This window comes from Trachemys scripta, chromosome 5, assembly GCF_013100865.1.
Source record: "Trachemys scripta elegans isolate TJP31775 chromosome 5, CAS_Tse_1.0, whole genome shotgun sequence".
NCBI lineage: Eukaryota > Metazoa > Chordata > Testudines > Emydidae > Trachemys > Trachemys scripta.
The window spans coordinates 116,074,990-116,102,308 of record NC_048302.1 but is presented as its reverse complement, the minus strand read 5'-3'; the positions used below and the strand labels follow the sequence as shown (position 1 = coordinate 116,102,308).

At 43.5% G+C, this 27,319-nt stretch overlaps 1 protein-coding gene across 3 annotated transcripts in view; it reads right to left on the bottom strand.

Moving 5' to 3' along the window:
• The window catches only part of TBC1D14 (TBC1 domain family member 14), a 104,109-nt gene that overhangs the window by 51,932 nt on the left and 24,858 nt on the right, over nucleotides 1-27,319 (bottom strand). For all 3 annotated transcript variants that reach the window (XM_034771813.1, XM_034771815.1, XM_034771814.1), the window contains exon 3: nucleotides 7,574-7,694. In XM_034771813.1, coding sequence (XP_034627704.1) covers nucleotides 7,574-7,694 — 121 coding nt within the window. The remainder of the gene's footprint in view (nucleotides 1-7,573; nucleotides 7,695-27,319) is intronic.

Here is a 27,319-nt window from a genome sequence, read left to right as displayed (position 1 = left end):
AACGCAAACAACTTGTTTAGCCAGTTTGACCTAACAGGCCTTTTGAAGGTAATTAGTATTCAAAACTGATCAAACAGGTGTGTCTTTTACATGCACTGAGCTTGTCTACACAAAATTACAATCAGTTTTATTCAACTGTTTATCTAATTTCATTTTTAAGACAGTGCAAAATCCCGGTGTGAACACTCAGCTATAGCAGGTATATATGCTTATCAGCTAATGAACTGGCTCTATCAGATGTCAAAATCATTAATTGTAATTGGTTTTTCATGCTGACTGATTAGGATAATAAAACAAAACAAACAAAAAAATCACATGGGAGAGAGGTTGGGACCCTAAGAAAGCTCTCTCAATTTTTCATAGTTCAAAGATTTGTTTCCCTCACCCTATTCTCCCCCCCCCCCCAAAAGAAACCAAACAAACATCCAGTTTTATACTGAAACATGTCCTAAAATTATACTTTCACAGTTCAGGGAAACAGTGCCTGTATTTCCCTTCCACTGGCACTCGCTTTTAAGCTTCCGGTTCCACAGCCACCACCTCTGTTGGGCGGAGACCCCCATCTCTCTCCCTCCTGACCAGAGTTTTTCCAGGCTGCACAGTTCACCACCTACGCTGAGAGTTCCCCAGCAAGCCAGGCTGCCTAAACAGGACTCTCTGCACTCTGCTTTCTCCTCATAGGCTATGAACAGTTCTAATTGCCCACAGTTGCGAGTTACCACACAGCTCTTTCTAAGCGAACATTTATTCTTAAGATGAAAGCATTACAGAGAAAACACCAGTCTTATGGGGCCTCAGCAGATCAAAGTCCTTCCAATCCTTCCCAGGAAGGATTGGGAGCCCCACTGGACAGAAGGCCCTGTTTGTTTGTGTGATCAGAAAGAAGGCTCAGAGTCCATTTAAACTCAGACTATTTATCCAACAGTCTTTTATCTGTTGACTCTGGAGAATACAGTTTGAACTAGTACACCTCTACCCCGATATAACGCAATCCGATATAACACGGGTTCGCATATAGCGTGGTAACCCTGGGGCTGCGGCAGCAGGGCTCGGCCAGCGATTTAAAGGGCCTGGGCTCCCTGCAGCGGCCAGAGCCCGGGGCTCTTTAAATCACCGTCGAAACCCTGCCGCCGCTACCCTGATATAACGGGGTTTCACCGTTAACGTGGTAGGGATTTTTGGCTCCTGAGGACTGCATTATATCCGGGTAGAGGTGTATATATGATCCTTTTCTCTGCAGGTGTTACAGCCTGAGTGAATTTGCCTAATCACCCCCTACTGTTCTTATTTCCATGAGGGGGTGACCATGCTCCCCCGGAGCTATATACTATCCCTGGTCCACAGTGATATACAAGCTTGCCATATCTGTCACATAATTCTTGTGAATTTCTTTTAGTCCCAAATGAGACTGATGGAAGTAAAAAAAATACTAAGTACTTAATAAATTAGGGTAAATGAAAACTCTGAAGATTTTTAAAAGATCTGGTTGCCCCCTTCAAAACTGAACTGGTCTTGCAAATTCTAATGGTTACATCTAGTTGGGGGCAGGGGGAGGTGGGGGGAACAAAAACAAAAAACTTGTCTTGTACCCATCTGGTTGAAGAACCAGAAGAGTGAATCATGAATAAGCCAGTGACTTCACCCTATGAGTCTAATCAAAATACATGGCTAGTCACAGGGCTCCGCTTAGCTGTCCTGGCACAGTATTCCCAGAAAGGATTGATGTCTGGGCCAAAGCAAGAGCAGCTGACTTGACCAAATATTCGATTCATCAGCCATTTTGACCTGCTCACAATGCTAAAGAGAATCCCGGCAGGAAAATCCAATCAGATTGGATTTCCCAAGATTTGGGAGGTGTGGAGATAGAGTACTGCACATCCTATTATTCCCTAATGTCAGGCTATCCTGTTGGGCTTTTATAAATACAAGGAAAGTTCTAAAATATAAACAATTTATTCACAGACATGACAGTTTGTGGAAGGAGGAAGAATCAGCATTGAGCAAAACTGAGGAGAATGGATAGCTTAGGAGACGGATAATGGAATACAGAGCATCTCTTCTGTAGGATGCCAACTAGAATTAACTCAGGCAACTCATGTCAGGATTTATTGACAGGACTGCTGCTCAGGAGCCTACATGAAGTAAGTTTGTGGACTCAGTCCCACTCCAAGAGGCTCATAGCTGTTTTGCATCATTAAAGCCATCACAACTGGCAGATTGTGGGAATCACTGATGCAGATAGTTAATGCTTCCCTACAAACAAGCAGGATGCAAGCCAACTTTAAACAAGCAGTAGAAAGGCCCCTGCTCAAAAAGCTGTCTCCGTTTTAATTACCTCGTCAATATCCAACCAGTCTCTAGCTTTCCACTGTTGGAAAAGTTAAGAGGTAGTGGGACCAGAGCAGTTACATATGCATTTTGACCTCATTCATCTGCAAGTGTGGCTTTAAACACAGCTTTGTTACAGAAATTCCATAAGTCATGGGTAATTATTTTCTCCTCATAACTAAGGTAAGGTGTCCATCTGATTGTTAGCTCTATCAGGGGCTCGAGGTTCCACGAACTGAGAGGTGTTAGCAGGACTTTGTGTAAGAGGATAGGAAGGCCCTTCAATGGTCTTATTTCACTCAAATTACAAAAGGTAACAAAGTACTTTGCTTGCTCTCCTGTGGGATTCTACAGGTATCTCTCTCATCACCACTCCCATTTAATGCATAAAGGAGAGGAGACAGAGTATACTTCTGGTCTGCAATGTCTGGTCTGCACCCAGTTGATGGGTGACATTCAAAGGCACATCTCCTTTAGTTTGCTGTGCTCTCAGTACCTGGAAGACATGGTGACAATTAGGAGAAAACTAACTTGATTCAATCTCAAGCTGGAAGTGACACAATAAAATGGAGAACAATCTGAATAACAGGTAGCAATGGCAGTTTTATTTAACCTTTGCTGATATAGTCACTGGACTATTAGATCTATTGCTGATTCTAGATGCCAAGATTATAGCTGTGGCATGCAGAGCCTTTTACTGTCTTCTACTCTTTCTATAATCTAAGGGTGGAGAAAACAATCAGTTATGTGCACTAGTGTTTGTGGGCTTTGTACAAATAGTGAATCTAGAGACGAATATTAGGCTATGCAGCCCCAAGTGGTCTGGGATACAGGTATCTCAGAGATAGCTTCCCTCCCTATGGTGCACCTGCTGGGCTGTTTTTGTCATGGTGTTTGACCTCCAGAGCACATAGGATTCTTGTCTTGTGCTCCCAATGAAAAACCCATGGTCTCAAACCTGATCCCTCAAGTAGTCTCCCAGAACTAGGGTTTGGAGAGCTTCAGGTTGGAATGTAATACCAGTCTATTTGGTCAGATTTCAGAATTTACCTTTTACTGATATACTACTAGTAGTTAGGTACAGGAATTCCGGAATTAAAATTTTTGCAGTGATAGTCACAAACAGAAGTTTAAGTAAATATCTCTTGACCCCTCAAGTAGGAATATGCCACATATTACGCTCTAATGTTGCGGTCGTAGACTTTAAGTTCTCTCTTTCTGGGCCCGATCTGCACCCAGATTTTGCACAGACATTCTTGGAAACAAACCTTATGTAACAACTGCTTTATTGAAGACCAATAAAAGGTAGTTTAATACTTTCCTTTCCTCTGAAACAATAGAACAGACATTTTCCCTGAACAGACAGCATTCAAAAAACATGATCGTGACTTCTAATTTTAGAGAGACAAGGTGGGTGAGGAAATGGTTTTTTATTTGACCAACTTCTGTTGGTGAGAGACACAAGCTTTCAAGATTACATAGAGCTCTTCTTCAGGACCAGTAAAAGATATCACCTCACCCATCTTGTCTCTCTAATACCCTGGAATCAACACAGCTACAACAATACTGCATACTTCTCATTTTAGGAAGATTTAATAGCACAAACTATTAATCAAGTTGCTTGGCACTTCCCATTGTAATACCCTGCTTTCTGTTTATAACTCTTCCAAACTTTAACCAATTAGGCTAAAATTTTCCATTTCAGGTACTGCCTTAGGCTGAACATTTTTGGAAAGTTTTAGCCAAAATGGTTCAGCTGTTTCCAAGAGCAAGGTAATGAGAAGTACATTGATTTGCAATGTCATAATTATAATTTTATATACACATATACATATACATACACAGGCGAGCCTGTCTCTCCAGCACGCTCACTGATTCCACTGCTGATGCCCAAGCAGCATGAAGGAGGAAGCCGCCTGACTTCTATGCAAGGGGGGGAAAAAGAGCCAGACTGGGGGAAAAGGGAAAGGAGTAGATTAACCAAGCTCCTATCCCAGACTAGGACAGAAGGGGGTGGGAAAGAGAAACTGACTAGAACGGGGGGGAGGATCCAGCCCTGCTGATGTAGGTGTCAATGACAAATTTCTGTTTTTCAGTTTGCTTTTTTAAAAACCTAAAAATCTGCACACAAAAACTACATTAAAAATAGTATGTGATCATGTAATTAAAGACTCTGATAATATATACATGCAGAAAAAATGGGTGAATTAAGTGTAACTTCTGAGTGCTTGATTTTGCAACGGTAATAAAGTTTTTTAAAGTAATTTTTTGGGTAAAATAGAACAGTTTACAACTGATAAAATATATTAAAGACTGAATGAGACCCTGCATTATTAGCATTCACAATGCTCTTACCGTATATGCTGAAACATCTATCCTAGTAAACAATTATTCTAGATTAAATCTTCATAGGACAGACTTAGGGTATGTCTACACTTGCAGAGTTTGTGCGCTGTAAGTTTCACAGGTGATAGGGAACCAGTGAAGGAAAAGCGCTGGTTTGTGTACTCACTTAATTCCTCAGGCATCAGAGAGTGTTTACACTAACAGCACTTCCATCCCAGATGAGAGCAGCGCTATAGGACAGTTATCCCACAGTGCAGCTCTCTCAATAGGTCTGGGGGGGGGGGGTGAGCAGGCATTCTGGTCCCTGCTCAGTGCCCCATGATGCACTGCTTCATGTCCCAGCAGGCCCATTACTTCCTTGTTTCTTTCGTGGCATTTTAAAAAAAAAACCCTGCTGTCTGGCTGCTTTCCCCACCATATCTACAAGCAAAGGAAAAGGGAAAGGGAGTTTCAAGCTTCCCGGGGTTTACGGGGGAGGGGCGTCCATTTACCTGGCGTCAGAGAAGCAGAGATGCTAGCCAAAGTGGTCACTTTGGAACTGTGGGATATCCTCTGGAGGCCAAAAGGTGTTTACACAGGTAGAACAGGTCTTCACTTTCACAACAGCACAAAATGAACAGTGGAAAGAACTGAATGCCTCTCGTGAAGGTGGTTTTCTTTTTGCGGTGAAACTTCTGAGTTTCACTCCAAAAAGTCATTAACAAGTGTAGACACTCCCACAGTTTTAGCACAAAAAAGGGACACTTTGTGCTTTAAATGGCAAGTGTAGACATAGCCTTACATCACAACATACAAATGACTGAAATTAAAATCATTCATTCCTCTCTACCAGCAGAGCAGCTATGCTATTTCTCATGGCCCCAACTTCTCTCTCTAGGAAGAGTGGTGGCTGATTGGCTAAGGAGCTTGACTACAATCCTAAAGATCGAGACTTGCTCAATCTCACACTGAAAGGCTACTTCCAGTTCGCCCAGCTGTAAAATGGGTACCTGATTCATTAGATTAGGTCAGTCAAAGGCTGCCTTAGGTCCGACATGATGCTGGCCACTTTACTCCCTTCTGTACCACTGGCTATGAAACTGATGTGCCTTAGCCACCTCAGTCCGATGAGCCATTGACTCAGGGGAGCTTTGACACAGCCTTGCCACAGTTTGAACAGAGTCAGCTATTCTTCTGTTCTTTCAAGTCTGAACTATGGTATCTAAAGTTTCAGAATTTCCACATTTTGAAAATTAGTTTCAGGAAAGAGGCAAACGAAACTTAACAGATAACTTTCTGAAAACATTTCTATTTGTATTTGAGAGCAATTAGGGAAGACTGTTTAAACACTTCCAGTTCAGCCAGAAACTCAACTGGCTAGTGTGAGTGAGTGTGATTAAAGCCTTTTGAGAAAAATACTGCATATCATTGTAAATGACTGTTTACCCTTTTCTAAGGAATCCCACTATAAGATTTAACAGGTGCAGTATTTGGGAATACTGAATAGTTAAGGGTACTGGTAAGTTCTGTTCCTATTGAAGAGATAAAGTACAGAACAGCAAACAACTGAAATTACAGGGAACAGACATATTCTGCCATAGGGCCTAGAAAGACTCCAGGAATCAATGGTGGTAAGTGTTCGCATCAAGAGTCAGGCGCACAGATGGCCATTTGAAAAGCACCACTTCAGTAATTTTAGAAGTTTTCAGGGAAAGGAATACTTCAGGGCAGAACTTGAAAAAATCCTCTTCCCAAATATAAGTGCGAAGCTCCTTCCAGTAACTGGGGTGGAAGAGTTTAAGCCAATTTCTGAATAATTTAACACTTCATTAAGAGTCAACTTTCTAGCTATTCTAGTTGCAAAGATGTTTCACATGACAACCGAAGACTTGTATACACAACAAAGTTGTCAAGCTTTAATTATACCAGCACAGTTAAAGCACTACAAAGCCCCGCTAGCATGGGCGCATTTACACTAATATAAGTGAGCTTATACCACTATATCTTACTTCTATTCAAAGTGACCAATCAAATATCCCAGCATAAGGTATTTTTATATTGGTATAACTGCACCCACACAGGTATATCAGTTAAAAAAAAAAAAAAGGTGTCATACTCCTGATAGTTACCAGTATAAAAATCTGTGTGTACCAAACAAGTACCACTCAGTGGTACTCTTCCCTATCCCCCAGCTCCTTCATGTTATAACTATAGTTACACAGTTTATCTATCCAGAACGTTTCAGGCAGCCCTTTTCAGGTTAGGCTGCTAAATTATTGTAGTAATCTTGCAGGCTGGACACATCTAAATTTGAGATTAAAAAGTCTAACACAGACAAACCCTTTGAAGTTAATTATATTGAGTTGGCTAATTTCATCTATGAAATTAAAACACTACAGCATAAGTAATCCACCTCCCTGAGAGGTGGTAGCTAAGATAATGGGAGAATTCTCCCTTCAACCTAGCGCTGTCTACACGGGGGTTAGGTCGGTTTAACTGCGTCACTTATGGGTGTGGATTTTTCACACCCTTGAGTGACAGTTATACCAATTTAATTTCCTCGGGTAGACCAGGTCCTAGTTTAGGCAAGGCCTGAGTGTCCAACCCTACCAGCATGATAATAAAGATGTTAAACTGTATTGAGACAAGGTGCTAAGCTTATTATTATTTTTAAACTGGCACTCAGACTAGCTAACTGGATTTAAAAAATATATATAATTCAAAGAAAGAACATTCTGAGTGTGGGAGGTAGGTTGTTTGTTCCAGCCCATCACTCAAAATTCTATTTGTAATTTTGTTTGTTTGAAGGGCTAAATATGCTTCAGAGACATGGATGTAAATCACACAACTTAACCAGCCTCAATATGCAACAGTAACCCTAAAGCAAAGGAAACCCCAAAAATAAAGGATAAGCAAATACCTTCTGTATTCTCTTTGGATCTTTCTGTGAATTCTCTCTCAGAGGTACTTTTCCAAATAACTTCCAGCCCAAATCATTTTGTTTCTCCAGTCTTGTGTTTTGTTTTCTAGTAAACAAATTCCTACACAAAGAAAAGATTCATAAGGATTAAAAGGAATTTAACATTGACCAGGAAGGTAGTTAATTTGCACACTTTTTTTAGTCAAGATGTTTGTACTGTCCTGTGTAGTACCAGTTGTACCTGCAGAGGGTACGTGACTTCAGGGCAGGGATTCCCTTCTTTGTGTAGCACCCCAAACAAGCTAAGTACTGAAAGTTATCTCCAACTTTATGTCTTACCTAATCAAGTTCCTAAAAATATCTTCCATTATTGACAAAATAATGTCTAGACCGTGTCTGCACTAGACTATTTCTCTCTCAAATGTCCCACTGTTGCAGCTCCAAAGGGCCTAGTGATAGCAGAAGCGCTAGTATACACAAGTCTCAAGGAGGAATGACAGGCTTTCAAGTAACATGTCATTTAACTCTGCTTACAGCAAGTTTACACAAAACATCAGCAGCTACCAGTACATCAGGCACCATTCAGACTGCACTGATAGCAGTAAGCATGGGAAAGTCCAGGGAAACTGTACTTGTGTATATAAGGCCTTCAATATGGAAGTGACATTATCAAGACTTGTTATAGACAATATCCGAAGTTCCCTCTTAGTTTCATCTACATGTGTTGGATGGAATTTTCCCACTGTTGCTATCACAAGTTCAGCTCACGTGGTGGTAACTAACAATGGCAGAATTACTGGCCAGCAGCCTTTGTAAGCGGTTTTGTGTAGACCTTCTCCGAACAGGATTAGATGATGCTGTGTTTACAGTATCAGCTGGTCCCTTCTTTCACTCACGCTTCCAACATAGTTACCACTGGTGGAGCTGAATTGGTGGTAGCAAGTGGCAGTTGAAGCAAAAGTATCCTAGTATAGCGACAACCGTAGTCTCAGAGGAAATCTGAAATAATTCATGCATTTGGCTAAAAGGGCAGGAAATAGAGTCAATTACTCCAGATGCCTTGAAACAAAAACCCATACACAAATGAGAAGAAACTCAAATACAAAAATCTCCTGTGCCCTGCATATAAGTGTTACAAAACCAGGATTTTAAATTTACATTTATGGGAAAACGTTCATTCTTCCCTGCAGCTGGTTCACTTGTTTTGCCTGCTGCAGTTGCAATGGAATGTATTCTAGAGCATTGCAGTGTTTAAGGCACCCCTTCTATTTAATTTATGACTGATAAGCTCTTTTAGTAACCTAACCAGCTCAACATCTCCAAGTGCTTTGTTCTCATAAGATATTATTATTGCAATTATGGAAACTGTTACATTGTAGGCAACCGTATAAAAGTCTATGCCCTATTTGGCCTGCTTCAATTAAAAACAAACAAAAAAAACCACACACACATTAAATCTCTCCTTAAAGAGGCCAATAGCAGATATGAAATGTACTAATTCTGATGTCTGCTAAATATCTCAAATTAACCAGTTTATTTATATATGTACTATTACATAAGCAAAGGCTATACAATGTAGACCAGTAAATGTTCACAGCTAAGTAAACAGTTCTCAGTAGCTTACAATGTTTTATATTGACCTGCCATCAAAAACTGGCAAACTGTCCCATTGCCTTGTTTCTGCTGAGCACATATGAATCCATTATAGGCAACACTGATCCACACATTCCATAACTGATTAATTTGGGGGAAGGCCTAATAATGTCATCACAATGTGTGTGAGTCTGTATTGTAATTGAGCTATTTTTACTGGTTTAGGAATACCTACCTCAAACACAAAAATCTTATTTACAAGAATGGATTATGTGCCTTGATACCCTCAAGAGTATACTTAACTTGAAGGTCCTCTTTGGTTATCAGATTAAGATACAGATAAGATCAAGAAGTTTACTAAGGAGTATGGAAATCACTACTAGTCAGAGGCAGCTGGTGTTCAAAGTAAGTGGTGGGGCCACACCTCCTACGCACACAAGCTGGCCATTTTTTCCATATTGAAAATATGAGACAATGAGGGAAAAGGGAATGTTTTGGTGACAGGTTATGGAAACTGGCTAAGAAAAGGGAGAAACCTAGTGCCCAGTTTCTCATCTTCCACTACCTATTTATTTTCAGAACGTAAAAAGACATTTTACAATAAATCATGGGAGGGGAGAAAGTGTTACTCCCCAATTCACCCTCCCCACCCCCCACATCCTGTCTACACACCCATTCATCTACAATCAGGTCTGCCAAGCCAGCTCAAATCCCTCAAACCTCAGCTTGTTGTGGAATCATCACCAAGACAGCAGGTTGTATTGCACCTGACATTAAAAAAGCAACATTGGTAGCCATGTCATCATCAACAGGGCTTAGTCTCATCATCCCTCAACGATCAACCCTCCCTTCTAAGTGTTCTGATATTACCATCCCTATCAATGTTCAGATATCAATTATCATCCATATCTTTGTCACTGCTATTATTTACCGAAATATCACTCCCAGTTCCAATAATACTGAGCTACAGGCATGCATACCACCACCACCTGACTTGCAACAATAATGACTAGGTAGAATTTACAAGGCAATTATAGAACCATATTAAGAAGTCTGAATACCCTGGTGAGTTAAATAAAGGATTATTGTATGAACCATTAGGGCTCCTACTTAGGAAGAGGATTTCACGGAGGTTGAATTTTATTTACACCAAAATACACCACACTGCCTATAAACAATTTAAAAAAAACCAGTTCTACCTGAGCAGGTAACATAATGGTGAGTTTAATTGGGGAGATATGGACTTTGGAAGAGACAATTTCATACAACACTTAATATTTGTTCAAGAGATGGTGAATATATGAGGATCATCATTTTTAAGAAGATTACTATTGTGGAAATGCAAGAAAGGGACAAAGGAAATACCAAATGTCAGGATCCCGACAAAAGGAAGAAAGGAGAGCAGCAGAATACGGACCCTGGACTTCAGAAAAGCAGACTGACTCCCTCAGGGAACTGATGGGCAGGATCCCCTAGGAAGTGAATATGAGGCAGAAAGGAGTCCAGGAGAGCTGGCTGTATTTTAAGGAAGCCTTATTGAGGGCACGGGAACAAACCATCCTGATGTGCAGAAAGAATAGCAAATCTGGCAGGCGATCAGCTTGGCTTAACAGAGAAATCTTCAGTGAGCTTAAACACAAAAAGGAAGTTTACAAGATGTGGAAACTTGGACAGATGACTACGGAGGAGTATAAAAATATTGCTCGAGCATGCAGGGGAGTAATCAGGCAGGCCAAAGAACAACTGGAGTTGCAGCTAGTAAGGGATGTGAAGGATAACAAGAAGGGTTTCTACAGGTATGTTAGCAATAAGAAGGCGGTCAGGGAAAGTGTGGGACCATTACTGAATGGGGGAAGCAACATAGTGACAGTGATGTGAAAAAAGCTGAAGTACTCAAAGCTTTTTTTGCCTCAGTCTTCACAGACAAGGTCAGCTCCCAGATTGCTGCACTGGGCAGCACACTATGGGGAGGAGGTGAGCAGCCCTCAGTAGTGAAAGAACAGGTTAAGGATTATTTAGAAAAGCTGGACATGCACAAGTCCATGGAATCAGATGCAATGCATCCGAGGTTGCTGAGGGAGTTGGCTAATGTAATTGCAGAGCCATTGGCCATTATCTTTTAAAATTCGTGGCGATCGGGGGAAGTCCCAGACGATTGGAAAAAGGCAAATATAGTGCCCATATTTAAAAAAGGGAAAAAAGGAGAATCCGAGGAACTACAGACCTGCCAGCCTCACCTCAGTCCCTGGAAAAATCATAGAGCAGGTCTTCAAGAAATCCATTTTGAAGCACTTGGAGGAGAGGAAGGTGATCAGGAACAGTCAACGTGGATTCACCAAGGGCAAGTCATACTTGACCAACCTGATTGCCTTCTATGATGAGATAACTGGCTCTGTGGATATGGGGAAAGTAGTGGATGTGATATACCCTGACTTTAGCAAAGCTTTTGATACCGTCTCCCACAGTATTCTTGCCAGCAAGTTAAAGAAGTATGGATTGGATGAATGGACTATAAGGTGGATAGAAAGCTGGCTAGATCGTCAGGCTCAACAGGTGGTGTTAAACAGCTCAATGTCGAGTTGGCAGCTGGTATTAAACAGAGTGCCTGAGGGGTCGGTTCTGGGGCAGGTTTTGATCATTAAATGATTTGGATGATGGGATGGATTGCACCCTCAGCAAATTTGCAGAGGACACTAAGCTGAGGGGAGAGGGAGCAATGCTGGACAGTAGGGATAGCGTCCAGAGTGACCTAGACAAATTGGAGGAGGATTGCACCAAAAGAAATCTGATGAGGTTCTACAAGGACAAGTGCAGAGTCCTGCACTTAGGACAGAAGAATCCCATGCACTACTACAGCCTGGGGACTGACTGGCTAAGCAGCAGTTCTGCAGAAAAGGACCTGGGGATTACAGTCGACGAGAAGCTGGATATGAGTCAACAGTGTGCTCTTGTTGCCAAGAAGGCTAACGGCATTTTGGGCTGCATTAGTAGAAGTATTGCCAGAAGATCAAGGGAAGTGATTACAATACAGACCCATATACACGCCGCTGTCTGGAGTCAAGCCATCACGAATGCGTGTTAACGGACCGCGGGTTAAGAAGGCCATGCTGAAATATCTTAAAAATATTTATTTTTTTATACATCTATATATATACACACACACATATACACACACGCACATATACACACACGCACACACTCACGTATAATTATCTAGGATTACATACGTACTCACAGCGTCCCAAATACTGCAGGCCTATCTGTTAACAGCGCTTTGCAAGAATATAAATTCAAATGTGTAATCTAATAAAAACATTATTATTACTACACAGCCATTAAAGTAACTCAGGACACTTACCAGTATGGGGCGGGGGCAGCTCTGGCCCCTGGAAGGGGTGGGGCCTTGGGTGGAAGGGGCAGGGCTAGAGGTCAGCATCACCCAGCCAGCCCTTCCAGGCCGCCTGGTCTGCATTGCCCGGGGTTCCCATGGTGATTTAAAGGGCTACTGCAGTAGCAGTGTCTGGAGCTCGGGGCCCTTTTAAATCACCGGCCTCGGGGCAGCTGCTCCCTTTGCCCCTCCCCCCGGTTGGCAGCCGAGGGGGTCAAAGGGGCAGGGACCTTAAAGCGCTGCAGGGTCCTTTGCTGCAGCAGCACTTTAACCTTGCTTCGCCTCCCCCATCGGTGGCCCTGCTGGTAGGGTCCCTACCAGCAGGGCCGCTCACGGGGTGGAGGGTGGGGGGAAGGGGCAGCAACATTAAAGCGCTGCCGCCCCTTTTCCCCCTCTCCCCCCCGTCGGCGGTAAAGACGTACAACATGTTTCCACTCCGCACTTCCTGTTGATTTCTAGATCAGTGAGTTAGTGAGCAAATCTGTAGCGCTACATAGCAAGTGCCTGTACCGCGTGTTAATGAGTCTCGCGTGTCAAATAGCTAGCACTGGGAGGCATGGCACTACCGCGTGTTAAGTGGGTCTAATGTATTCCCCTCTACTTAGCACTGGTTAGGTCACATCTGGAGCATTGCATCCAGTTTTGGGCCCCCCCACTACAGAACGTATGTGGACAAATTGGAGAGAGTCCAAAGGAGGGCAACAAAAATGATTAGGGGGCTGGGGCACATAACTTATGAGGAGAGGCTGAGAAAACTGGGCTTATTTAGTTTGCAGAAAATAAAAAAAGAGTGAGGGGGGGGTTCCAAGGAGGATGGAGCTAGGTTGTTCTCAGTGGTGGAAGATAACAGAACAAAGAGCAATGGTCTCAAGATGTAGTGGGGGAGGTCTAGGTTGGATATTAGGAAAAATTATTTCACTAGGAGAGTGGTGAAGCACTGGAATGGGTTACCCTAGGGAGGTGGTGCAATCTCTATAAGAGGTTTTTAGGCTTGACTTGACAAAGCTCTGGCTGGGATGATTTAGTTGGGGTTGGTCCTGCTTTGAGCAGGGGGTTGGGCTAGATGACTAGATGACCTCCTGAGGTCTCTTGCAACCCTAATCTTCTATTATTCTAATGAAGAATGGTGTGATGAAAATAGAATGGCAAACCAAACCTGCTACCATAGGAAACACTCTGTTCAAACAAGTATAACCAAAACTTCTGGTAGAGCAAAGATTTTCTTTAGAGCCATCATTAGATCTGGAGTCATGGGCAGAGCCGGATTTCCCATTAGGCACAGTACCTATGGGTGCCGATATTCTAGGGGCACCTAAAAATCCAAATATTGCCACTCCCAGGTCCTGGCAGGGTTGAGCACTCCTCGCTCAGCCTGGTGGACAGAGTCACCTCCCAATGGGGCCGGGGATTGCAGCCAGGGGGCAGGGTTTGGGAGAGTGGGTTTCTGAAGAGGTTTGTGGGGGGCTCTAGGCAGTGAGGGTGGGGAGCGCTGGACAGTGGGAGAGATCTGTCTTGGGGTGCTGGGCAGTGGGGGGGGGGGGTGTCTGTGGGGCACCTAAATGTTAAAAGTGGTGGGGCACCACCACCGCTCGAGGTGGCTTGGAGCTCTTAACTGCCACAGGCAGGCGGGGGGCTCTGAACCACCACAGGCGGCCGCAGCTCCCGGCCGCTGCAACTGGCAGGGAAGCCCAGTGCCTGGGGTGCCCAAGATGTAAATCCAGCCCTGGGCTAGAATTTTTTACCACAAACTATCTTCATTCCCTCAGCCAATTCCAAAACAAAGTCTTAGATATTTATGAGCTCATGTCAGACAGAATGATCAAAAAGAGCTGAATATATATAGCATGGTTAAGAGAAAACTGGGGACATAGTCTACAAATATCGTAAGAGTATAAATGCTGTGGAATTAGAAGAATTTAAAATAGTGAACAAGAGGTATAAGAGTATGTGAAATGAAGCTAATAAAACATTTAGGCTATACATCATGAAGTGTCCCTGATATCAAGTTGTATTAGGTTGTGAAAGTCTTGCACAGTTGCCAAAACCAGAATATCACTTGCTACTTGTAGAACTAGACTAGAATGAACACTAGAATACGTACTGTAGGGAACAAAGCTGCATTACCTCAAGAAGGCAGACTGGATGATGAACAAATAACTGTTTTTCAACTCCAACCTTTGCACAGTCTGCCCGTTTGTCATTGGACAAGTATATTATATTACAAAAAGCAACCATAATTGACAGAGGGGGGAGGGATAGCTCAGTGGGTTGAGCATTGGCCTGCTAAACCCACAGTTGTGAGTTCAATCCTTGAGGGGGCCACTTGGGGATCTGGGGCAAAATCAGTACTTGGTCATGCTAGTGAAGGCAGGGGGCTGGACTCAATGACCTTTCAAGGTCCCTTCCAGTTCTAGGAGATAGGATATCTCCATATATTTAAAAAAAAAAAAAAAACCACACCACAATACTGACAGGCATCTTTTATGACCACCTCCACAAATTACAAGAATTTAATATACTATGAAACCTAGACGCGAGTGTACCTGAGTTGAGGTACATTCCGTTGTAAGTATATCCAAGCTCAAATTCACTTCTTTATAAATGAAATGCTTCCAGGGATGTGGAATCCTTTTCACAAAGATGATAGTCATGTGATTTTCCCCCCCTTCCCCTTTTCCCCCATCAACCCCTACTGGAGGGTACTAGTACTTGCTATGCCTACACGATAATTTCTCCCTCCCAGTGAGATTTAAAACTACAGTGTATTCTTATCCTGAGAGCAAAGAGAAGATAAGCTAGTACAATAAATGTACAAATAAGGTATTCGTTCTACTCTCTGCTAGGTATTTGCACAAAGAATTGAAGTGTACACAGAAAGGCCAAATTCACACATTTCTCTTGAATCCAACCTAGCAATCTCACGTTCTTCCTATTTCAATTTACACAAAAGTATTAATAGAGAGTCTTTTACAATTCACCACTAGTCCACCACCAAAAATAAATTAACATTACAACTAAAGGGAGCTACCTAGAGAAGCAGCATTTTTCTTTAAGTATACACAGAAGCGGGCAAACAGGAATGACAAGGTATAAAAAACAATAAGTCTAGTCTCCCATGTTATTGTGATTTTCAAGTCTAGAAGTAAGAGGATAGTTCTCTTTCAGGGTTTGTTTTTGTTGTGGATTTTATTTATTTATCCTGCAGCATTTGCTATTCTATTTCATAGACTGAACCATCTTTTGGAACACAAAGTTTGTTATATGCTGATTACTTATTTCTCATGAGATCCTTCAAGTGTAAGGAACAATTCTACCCAGAGATTTCTCATTAACCTGTCACTGTAGTTCATATATGTAATTGTGCAATACAAATTACAGGTGCAATTTATGTCCAAAATCACATCAGTACCTGACCAGACAATTCATCTTGTACACTGTACAATAATCATTTAGCTCATCATGCCAAATTAATCTAACTGAATCTGCAAAAACAACAAGGAGTCCTTGTGGCACCTTAGAGACCAACAAATTTATTTGGGCATAAGCTTTCGTGGGCTAAAACCCACTTCATCAGATGCATGGCAAATACAATATGCAGGTATAAATATACAGCATGTGAAAATGTTGGGAATGGGCCACATCCACCCTAATTGAATTGGCCTGGTTAGCACTGACCCCCACTTAGTAAGGCAGCTTCCATCTTTTCATGTGCTGTATATTTATACCTGCTTACTACATTTTTCATTCCATGCATCTGATGAAGTGGGTTATAGCCCATGAAAGCTTATGCCCAAATAAATTTGTTAGTCTCTAAGGTGCCACAAGGACTCCTCATTTTTGCTGATACAGACTAACACGACTACCCCTCTGAAACCTAACTGAATCGGTTAATAGAAATTTTATCTGTATGACTTCCACTATAAGGTCTTGGGGCAGTGGCCATATCTTCCTCTGCCTGTGCTGTGTCAAGGACCTATGCTCAATTAATGAGCTGGAAAGGCAGCTGGGGGGAAAAAAAAATACAACCAGCACCCTAAATGAAGCAAATTATTTGGATTTCTTTTCTGTTTCTGTCACATCCAAATACTGGTACTTTGTCGGCCTCTAAATCCTGTTTGGTGCCCCCTGCTCCCAGTGCACCCACTCCTCTGACTACAATGCAGTTAGAGAGACAAGGTAATATCTTTTATTGGACCAACTTCTATTGGAGAGAGAGAGACAAGTTTGCTCAGTGCAGCTGTCATTTGACATAGTGAAGACATGGGTCCATCTTATCTTGGGTAGAATGCGGGGAGATTAAAAAAGCAGTATTTTATCAAACTTCTCCCACATTCTAAGCCCTCGCATTTTAAGTTCTATGTTGAGATTCCAAAACAAGATTCCACATTCAGCAGGTTGTACAGGCCTTCATATGACCACCGCTCATTTAATCAGCAGTAAAATAATTGTTGACACTTAAGTCATTAAGATTCAGAGTCAACATGCATTGCAACGAACAAAGGTAGTTAAAATTTGCTCAGAGCTATTGTTTCTAGAGGTCGGCAGACAACATGGCATTGGTTTATCCTCTGTTCACATATGGCTAGGGCTTCACAGCCATGAAGAGCAAGCGACTTTTCGTCACAATGAAAGTGTACATTCTGGATGGCAGTCTCCAAAAAAAATATCAGATTCTTAAGCCAGCACAAACTGGCCCAAATTAGATTTTGTAATATTAGTCAGAACCTAACCTTCCTGTAACTGTGATCCTGTAATATCCTAAAGCCTTGGTCTATCCAAAGCTGTGACATGGTTAAACCACACTTAGGTCCAAACTACACATCAAGACAAAAAAGTTGCAATACTTTTCATCTGGAACTGTCATCTGATCATCAAGCTTTGTGTTATGTTTAATTCTAGTGCCACCTACGCTAGAAAAATTGCTGCAACGTGGCATTTGGTTGCAATACTAGGTCCCAGCACTTAAAATACTGTTCTGTTCTTGCTATATGGACAAGACCAAACTATTTTACCATTGTTCTCAAATCCTGCAGAATCCAAGGAACCAACATGATATGGGAATGTGGTTCTCTCCCATTTCCAGTGCTAGATCCAACCATTTGACCTATACCTGACAATATACTGTTGTAAAACTAAAGTCTCCATTCGACTCTCCCAGCACAGGCAGAGCTCTGCAAGTCTCTGAAAAAGGAACCATTACGTCTTCCTCTGCTGTACGACTCAATTCATAATCAAAAGCTTTGCTTTAAGTTTGAGTTACCAGAGCTCAAAAAAACCCCAAACATTAATTGTTAGGGGGGAAAAACAAGCTTTCCTGATTTGAGCAACTCTGATTAGAGTTTTTAGAAAACTAAATTGAGCAGCCTCAAGTCTGAGCCAAGTTCATGCATGAAAAGGTTCAGTCCAAAGGATAATCAGTGAAAGGGTCAGTCATGGCTAGTAAAGAGTTACAGATTAAACAAATATAACTGTACTATGTTCTTACAGTCTTTCACACACACTTTTTTTTAAACAGACTCTAGACTTTTATTTTAAAAATCAAGTTTTCTAACCTCAAATTTCACAGTAGTTTTAAGTCACAAAGAACTGTTTGGATACCTTACATTTAAAAAAAAGGGGGGGGGGGGGCTTGAGGCATCAGAAAATTCATATGCCAAGTATTATCTCAATCTACTCTAATGTATCCTTCACAGCCATCACAGTACATCAGGTTGTGTCACAGGAATATCTGACATGATGCATCATGTCCACTGTATCATTAGTATGGAGGAATTAAGAGTGTCACGGGTTTAATTTGCGCTCCTACTAAAAATGTGAAACATATCAACACTAAACTGCAGCAGCAGTTTATAAAAGAGTTCTAAGAGTACGGACAAAGATGACATCACACTGAAAATGGAAAGTGAGTCTTTCTGCAGATTCCCCTGCAAAATGAAGTGTGGCACATAAAACATGTTTTGCCTGGTTATTGCTGAAGTATTTTCAATTTGTGAGAAGAAAAATTCTCAACCTGGAGAGAGCACAAGTTCTCACTCAAGAGTGAGCTTTAAGATGACTGATCTTTTACTTGTGCAACACATCTGGTTTAGCTGCTAGTACTTTCTGAAAGCAGTGTTCAATTTAGATTTAGCAATACATTATGGAAAAACAAGGAGGGAGGGAAATGGTATTAAAGGATAGTTACATTATATACCTTTAGTGTCTTCACTATGTTAAAAGATAATGTAATTCATCAGGAATAATGTTTTATGCTAAAATTTAAGAACTATTCAGCATTCATTTAAGATGAGTTTAATAATAATATATGGAGATATACCTATCTCCTAGAACTGGAAGGGACCTTGAAAGGTCATTGAGTCCAGCTCCCTGCCTTCATTAGCAGGACCAAGTACCGATTTTGCCCCAGATCCCTAAGTGGCCCCCTCAAGGATTGAACTCACAACCGTGGGTTTAGCACGGCAATGCTCAAACCACTGAGCTATCCCTTCCCCCAAATTATAGCACTCAAATTATTTTATAGTGCAAACTGAAAAAAGGTTTTCATACACCTGGCAATACCAAGACACATGCAATATTGTGCCCTCCGACAGCTATCTGGAAGCCTTCTAGTATCATTCAATATCAAGAAAAATTTAAAAAAAAAAAAATCAAATCCACTGGCATTCTCTCAAAGCCTTTTCAAGTTCAGTTTTTTTAAACTCAGACCACATACAAAAGAGCATTGTCTGCTGCTTTCAATCTGCCCAAAAGGCCAGGGAATCCCCAACAGCAAACCTCAGCTCCCACTCTTAGTTGGATAGTTTATATAGCTATTCCATTAGCTTGTATTGTCTATTCAGTTATTTTCACACTCCGATCTGTCTTATTTACAGAGTTTAAAAATTATTATACATTCCTGAAGTTGAACTGCTACCTTAAGCAAATACAGTCACTTTCCAATTAAAAACCAAAACCAAAAAAAAAGTCTTCTATACAAACCTGTCCACTAAGAGGAGTATAGAAGGTGCTGCCATAATTTCTGTTGCTAATTTAATCCAGATTTGAAAGTCAGCTGCAAGAGTCCTTGATATGTCTCCGAATCCTTTCAAAGTCAAATCCACACAGCTAAAGATTTAATGTTCTACCTTCACAGAATGCTGTCAGAGTCAAGGAACTCTACCTCTCAGTAATTGTCACTGTATCAACAGGAAAAAGGAAGGGCTCACACACTGCGTATTCATCAGAGGGTGGGGAAAAGCAGAAAGTCAGGCAGGTAGACACACCTTTTGAAATCTGCTGTATACAAACTCAAATTAGTCTCCCTTCTGGCCACGTGTACAGTATTGTAGCCATATGTAATTCTTAGAAATAAAACCTTATAAAAATGAAATTTGCTAATTTGGCAGCTAAATCAAAGTGTACATAGGATGTTTTAATCACAGCATATTTGAGATTTAATCATATAGATTATAAACATACATAAAGTGATACTTGTTAACCCCCTGCTTTCAAACTTCCACATACTTTTCATCAAGTTGTACATTCTTACCGGGGATACAGTCTTCAGAAACCATTAAACATTAAAACAGGAATTAGTCATAGGCTAGGAGGGAACGGGGTGCTGGAACTATTTTTATGGTGGGGGTGCTGAAAGCCACTGTAAACCCTGTATGTAATGGAAACCACTTCAAACCAGGGGTGTGGCAGCACCCCAGGCACCTTTAGTTCCAACACCTAAGGGAGGGATTGTGCTTTGGCTTCTTTTGGAAATGTCACCAACATGGAAATCATACTGTGACCCAAGAACCTCCTGATGCCAACTGGCAGAGGTCACAGAGGGTGCCATGTGTTTTACAGGGATCCCCTGGGTTAGTTATATACATAATAGGTCACTAGAGGGCGGCATATCAAGTCTAAATTGAGAGCCAGTTAAAAAAAAAAAAAAAAACCACTGGTCATCAAATATTGTGAAATGTATGTAAGGAGAATATTGAAAGAGTTATGTACCTATATTAGAAATTACATTATTAAGGTCTGCAAGTTAAAGCAGGTCACTAGAAGGTGACAAACACGTTTCTTTCAGACAGGCAGGAAACGCTTATCTGACTGGTTATACACAAATTGAGTATTCTATACTTCACAAGGGCATGGATCACTTGATTACCTGCTCTGAAGCACCTGGCACTGGCCACTGTCGGAAGACAGGATACTGGGCTAGATGGACCTTCAGTCTGACCCAGTATGGCCGTTCTTATGTTCTTATATGGATACCTGTTTACATACTAAACCACCAGTTGATCAAGATTAAAAAATTAACAAGAGACCACAAAAATCTACAGGAAAGAATACAGAGTCGGAAGGTGCCCAGTTTATGAATAAAGATCAAAGGACTGTTTTGATCTATCCGGGGTTGCAGACACATATCCTAATAACTTTTAAAAAGAAAGTTAGCTGACAGTGTGCTTCATGAATGGAAGATTACAGTCAAATGCCTCGCTGCAGTATGCTGGAAGGATTTTGGCTGAGCTTTTGCTTTTATGAGAGTGTCTTATTCGTTATTAGTGTCTGTATGTTGGTGCATAGCTTATCCTATCAATCACGGAAGAGGCAATTAATGATAAGGAAAGATCTTAGTTAAATTTAGGCTCATTTTATATGTAACCTTTTATTTCCAATATTTCTATCGCTATCATTTGCAACTGTTCTTTGTTAAATGAACTTATAATGCTCTCTATAAAGAAGTGTTGTGTGTTAATCAGAGCTGTGTTCTATATTGTAGCTGGTAAACTGTGGTGTATTGTTCCTTAGGGAACAGAAGATTTGGGAATTTTGAAAGTATCTAGTGAATCGGGTCTAGATGCTCCAGGACAAACGTTTGGAGTGTGCCTATCCTTAACCTGTAAAGAGAGAGCAGGGCCTGCAGAGGCCTTGAAGGTAGTGCTTGTGTTGCTAGAGATTGGTGGTGTTGGGGAACTGACCCACAACAGACAAAGCATCCTCACACTAAGGCAGGTGGTAATGAGGTGCCTCACAACCCTGGCTGTCCCTAGGAAGCATCATATGTACCTTCAGTGGGCAGTTTAAAATCTTAAGCACTGAAAATTAAAAAAAGAGCATCAAGCAGAATTGCAGTTTCGCTGGTCCCCGGATGCTAGTGAGACAAGGTGGGTGAGGTAATATCTTCTACTGAACCAACTTGTTGGTGAGGGAGACAAGTTTGAGACATTTACTCTAGCAAAGCAGGGCACGTGCATTGAGAGATATTATGGAGCATGCAATGCTAGTTGTGGGTGTATGCCACAAAGGGGAAAAAACACTGAACTTACTCATTGTAGGAAAGAACGGCTCAATACAATGCTGAGATAAGAATGTCATACTTTTTCTGGTAGAAGTACTTGACTTCTAATGTACACTGTCAACCTATTAGGTTCTTTTAGCAATCAGCATAAACAATTATACAGCCTTCATTATAAAACTGCTAACTGGCAACAATGATTGACTTGACTCTCACATACAGGCTACCATAATTTCTTATTGGACATCACCCAGGCCTGGTCTACACTACGGGTTTAGGTCGACTTTAGCAGCGTTAAACCGAATTAAGCCTGGACACGTCCACACAACGAGGCCCTTTCTTTCGACTTAAAGGGCCCTTTAAACCGGTTTCTTTACACCACCTCCGACGAGGGGATTAGCGATAAAACCGGCCTTTGCGGGTCGGAATTGGGGTAGTGTGGACGGAATTCGATGTTATTGGCCTCCGGGAGCTATCCCACAGTGCTTCATTGTGACCGCTCTGGACAGCGCTCTCAACTCAGATGCACTGACCAGGTAGACAGGAAAAGACCCGCGAAGGTTTGAATTTCATTTCCTGTTTGCCCAGCGTGGAGAGCACAGGTGACCACGCAGAGCTCATCAGCACAGGTAACCGTCATGGAGTCCTCCCAGGATCGCAAAAGAGCTCCAGCATGGACCGAACGGGAGGTACGAGATCTGCTCGCCATATGGGGAGATGAAGCAGTGATAGCTGAACTCCGTAGCAGTAAAAGAAATGGAAAAGTATTAGAAAAGATCTCCAAGGTCATGAAGGACCGAGGCCATAACAGGGACACACAGCAGTGCTGTGTGAAAATTAAGGAGCTACGGCAAGCCTACCACAAAGCCAGAGAAGCAAACGGAAGGTCCGGGGCAGAGCCGCAAACTTGCCGCTACTACGCGGAGCTGCACGCGATCCTAGGGGGTGCAGCCACCACTACCCCAACCGTGTGCTATGACTCTCTCACTGGAGAAACACACAGGGAAGACAGTTCGGGGAACAAGGAAGATGACGATGGAGGTACTGTAGGTAGCTCACAGCAGCAAGGAAGCGGAGAAACCGGTTTCCCCAACAGCCAGGATATGTTTGTGACCCTGGACCTGGAACCAGTAACCCCCGAACTCACCCAAGACCCTCAGGGCACACAGGAGACCTCTGGTGAGTGTAACTTTGTAAATATTTGTAAACATTACAAAAAAAAAGCAAGCAAGTCTGTTAACGTGTATGGGGATGGAGCGGAAATCCTCCAGGGACATCTCCAGAAAGCTCTCCTGGTTGAAATGGGGTGATTTTATTAAGGGGGACATTCAGAGGCGCCCGTTCCTGCTCTTCTGACCAGAAATGTTCCCCGCTGTTAACCACGCGGTGGGGGGAGGGGTGAAGTGATCATCCCAGAGAATCGTGTGTGTGTGTGTGGGGGGGGTGGTTTACTTGTGTTTGTGCCGCATGTTAACCGGGAAACCGCAGCCCCCTCCTTTTACATTGAAACCCCATTTTAAATGGACAATCCAATTCATCCTTGATATAGGAAATGCGCTGCTGTTTGCAACCTTTCCCGCATGTTAAGAAGGTTAAAAAAGCCAAAACACTGTGGCCTACGATGGCTGCCTGCAAGCCGAAATATGCGACCTTGTAATGAAAGAGTGTACCCATTGTTCCCTAAAATGTGTCTTTTTTAACCACCTCTCCCTTCTCCTCCACCAGCTGCAAATGTTTCTCCTTCGCAGAAGCTCGTGAACATTAGAAAGAGAAAACGTAAGACGAGGGACGAGATGTTCACGGAGCTGCAGATGTCCGCCCAGGCTGATAGAGCACAGCAGAATGCGTGGAGGCAGTCAATGTCGGAGATGAGAAAAGCCCAATATGAACGAGAGGAGAGGTGGCGGGCTGAATCGCGGGAAGAACAGAGCAAGTGGCGGGCTGAAGACGATAGGTGGCGTCAGCTTGCAGACAGACGGCAAGAGGCAATGCTCCGTCTGCTGGAGCATCAAAGTGATATGCTCGAGCGTATGGTTGAGTTGCAGGAAAGGCAGCAGGAGCAGAGACCGCCGCTACAGCCCCTGTGTAACCAACAGCCCTCCTCCCCAAGTTCCATAGCCTCCTCACCCAGACGCCCAAGAACACGGTGGGGGGGCCTCCGTCCACCCAGTCACTCCACCCCAGATGATCGCCCAAGCATCAGAAGGCTGGCCTTCAATAAGAGTTAAAGTTTTAAAATGCAGTGTGTCCTTTTCCATCCCTCCTCCCCCACCTATCCCAGCTACCTTGGCAATTATCCCCCTACCTCTGTAAGGAACTAATAAAGAATGCATGAATGTGAAAAAACAATGACTTTATTGCCTCTGCAAGCGGGAGGGGAGGGGAGGGTGGGGTGGGGTGGTTGGTTTACAGGGAAGTAGAGTGAACCGGGTCGGGGGGGGGGGGGGGTTGCAGGGTTCATCAAGGAGAAACAAACAGAAGTTTCACACCGTAGCCTGGCCAGTCACAAAACTCGTTTTCAAAGCTTCTCTGATGCGCACCGCGCCCTGCTGTGCTCCTCTAACCGCCCTGGTGTCTGGCTGCGCGTAATCAGCGGCCAGGCGAGTTGCCTCAACCTCCCACCCCGCCATAAAGGTCTCCTCCTTACTCTCACAGATATTGTGGAGCGCACAGCAAGCAGCAATAACAATGGGGATATTCTTTTCGCTGAGGTCTGAGCGAGTCAGTAAGCTGCGCCAGCGCGCTTTTAAACGTCCAAATGCACATTCCACCACCATTCGGCACTTGCTCAGCCTGTAGTTGAACAGGTCCTGACTACTGTCCAGGCTGCCTGTGTATGGCTTCATGAGCCATGGCATTAAGGGGTAGGCTGGGTCCCCAAGGATCACGATAGGCATTTCAACATCCCCAATGGTCACTTTCTGGTCCGGGAAGAAAGTCCCTTCCTCCAGCTTTCGAAACAGAGCAGAGTTCCTGAAGACGGGAGCATCATGTACCTTTCCCGGCCATCCCACGTTGATGTTGGTGAAACGTCCCTTGTGATCCACCAGGGCTTGCAGCAGCATTGAAAAGTACCCCTTGCGGTTTACGTAGTCGGTGGCTTGGTGCTCCGGTGACAAGATAGGGATATGGGTTCCGTCTATGGCCCCGCCACAGTTTGGGAATCCCATTTCAGCAAAAGCATCCACTATTGACTGCACGTTGCCCAGAGTCACTACCCTTGCTATCACCAGGTCTTTCATTGCCCTGGCAAATTGGATCACAGCAGCCCCCACCGTAGATTTGCCCACTCCAAATTGATTCCCGACTGACCGGTAGCTGTCTGGCGTTGCAAGCTTCCACAGGGCTATCGCCACTCGCTTCTCAACTGTGAGGGCTGCTCTCATCTTGGTATCCTGGCGTTTCAGGGCAGGGGAAAGCAAGTCACAAAGTTCCATGAAAGTGCCCTTACGCATGCGAAAGTTTCGCAGCCACTGGGAATCGTCCCATACCTGCAGCACGATGCGATCCCACCAGTCTGTGCTTGTTTCCCGGGCCCAGAATCGGCGTTCCACGGTATCAACCTGCCCCAGTGACACCATGATTTCCACATTGCTGGGGCCTGTGCCTTGTGAGAGGTCTATGTCCATGTCAATTTCCTCATCACTCTCGTCGCCGCGCTGCAATCGCCTCCTCGCCTGGTCCGGGTTTCGCCTTGGCATGTTCTGGCTCTGCATATACTCCAGGACAATGCGCGTGGTGTTCATAGTGCTCATAATTGCCGCGGTGATCTGAGCGGGCTCCATGATCCCAGTGCTAGCTATGGCGCCTGGTCAGAAAAAAGGCGCGAAAGTAGTATCTGATGGACCAGGAGAAGGAGGGAGGGAGGGAGGGAGGGAGGGCCGAGTGACGACATGGCGTACAGGTACAGGAACAGGGAGAAACACAAACAACTGTCACACAGAATGGTCCCCCCCAAAGATTAAACTGGAAACCCTGGGCTTAGCAGGCCGTTGATTTCACGGAGGAAGGGGAAGCAAATGAACACAGAACAAATCTATTTTTTACATCTTAAGGTGGCAGCCGACGCTGCAGCATGAGTGACAGCCATACCAGTACGATGATGATGGGTACCAATCATAATATACCATCATCTGCCAAAAGGCAAGGGGCTGCTGCTGTGTAGCAATGCAGCCCCACGTCTGCCAGCCCCACGTCCGCCAGCACCCAGCATCGCCCTCGGCCTCTTCTGGGTGCTTAGCAGACAATATTGGGCAATTGGCAGAAAATAGTATATTATGACTGGTAACCGTCATCATCAAAACAGTAGCATGTCTGCCCAGGTGGCCATGATTGACAGCCATGCCAGTATGACGATGACGGGTACCAGTCATAATATACCATCGCCTGGAAGGGGCTGGTGCAATGCAGCACTACGGCTGCCAGCCCCACGGCTATCACTCATGCTACACCGTCTACCGCCAAAAGGCAGTTAGCAGCTGCTGCTGTGTAGCAATGCAGTCCCACGTCTGCCGGCACCCAGAGGACATATGGTGACGGTGAGCTCAGCTGAGCTGAGCGGGCTCCATGCTTGCCGTGGTATGTTGTCTGCACAGGTAACCCAGGTAAAAAGGCGCGAATCTATTGTCTGCCGTTGCTGTGACGAGGGGGGAGGGGCCTGACGACATGTACCCAGAACCGCCCGCGACACTGTTTTGCATCATCCGGGCATTGGGATCTCAACCCAGAATTCCAAGGGGCGGCAGAGACTGCGGGAACTGTGGGATAGCTGTGGGATAGCTACCCATAGTGCAATGCTCCGGAAGTCGACGCTAGCCTCGTACTGTGGACGCGGTCTGCCGACTAGAGCACCTAGAGCATTTTATTGTGTGGACATACACAATCGGCTGTATACAACCGATTTCAATAAAACCGGCTTCTATAAATTCGAACTAATTTCGTAGTGTAGACATACCCCCAATGTTCATTTGTAACAGCAAAGAAGTGTATTTTTGTCCTAATGGGAATCTTGCACTCAGTCACCCCTAACCTACTCATGGATGAATGTGGATGGGCATGTGGGGATGGGGAATTTCAATTAGGCTTCCAATGAAGGAGATTGTTTTTCTTTTGGAAACAATCCCCTGCAACCCACCACTTTTCTATCATTTTTTATCTTGTTTGCCCTTGTATCCCTTCACCACGTTAAGTCATATAGCACCCAAAAGTATACTTAATTGCTTTACAGAAATAGAAAAGTTTTATATTTACTCCTACAAGCTTGATACACACATCAATTTCTCTCAGCCAAAATGCGGGATTCTCTAACTAATCTAGAGTTGATGTCATGAGTCTCTAAAGCTTCTCTGTACCCTTAGCCAGCCTCACCAGCAGTGAGCTGAGAGAGGGCAGCCACACAAAACAGGCTGAACTATTTTGCTTGTTGGTCTCAAAGAAGTTTGCAGGGAAAGTGAGCTCTGAGGGGACACATACAAAAAACTCCATTGGGTGA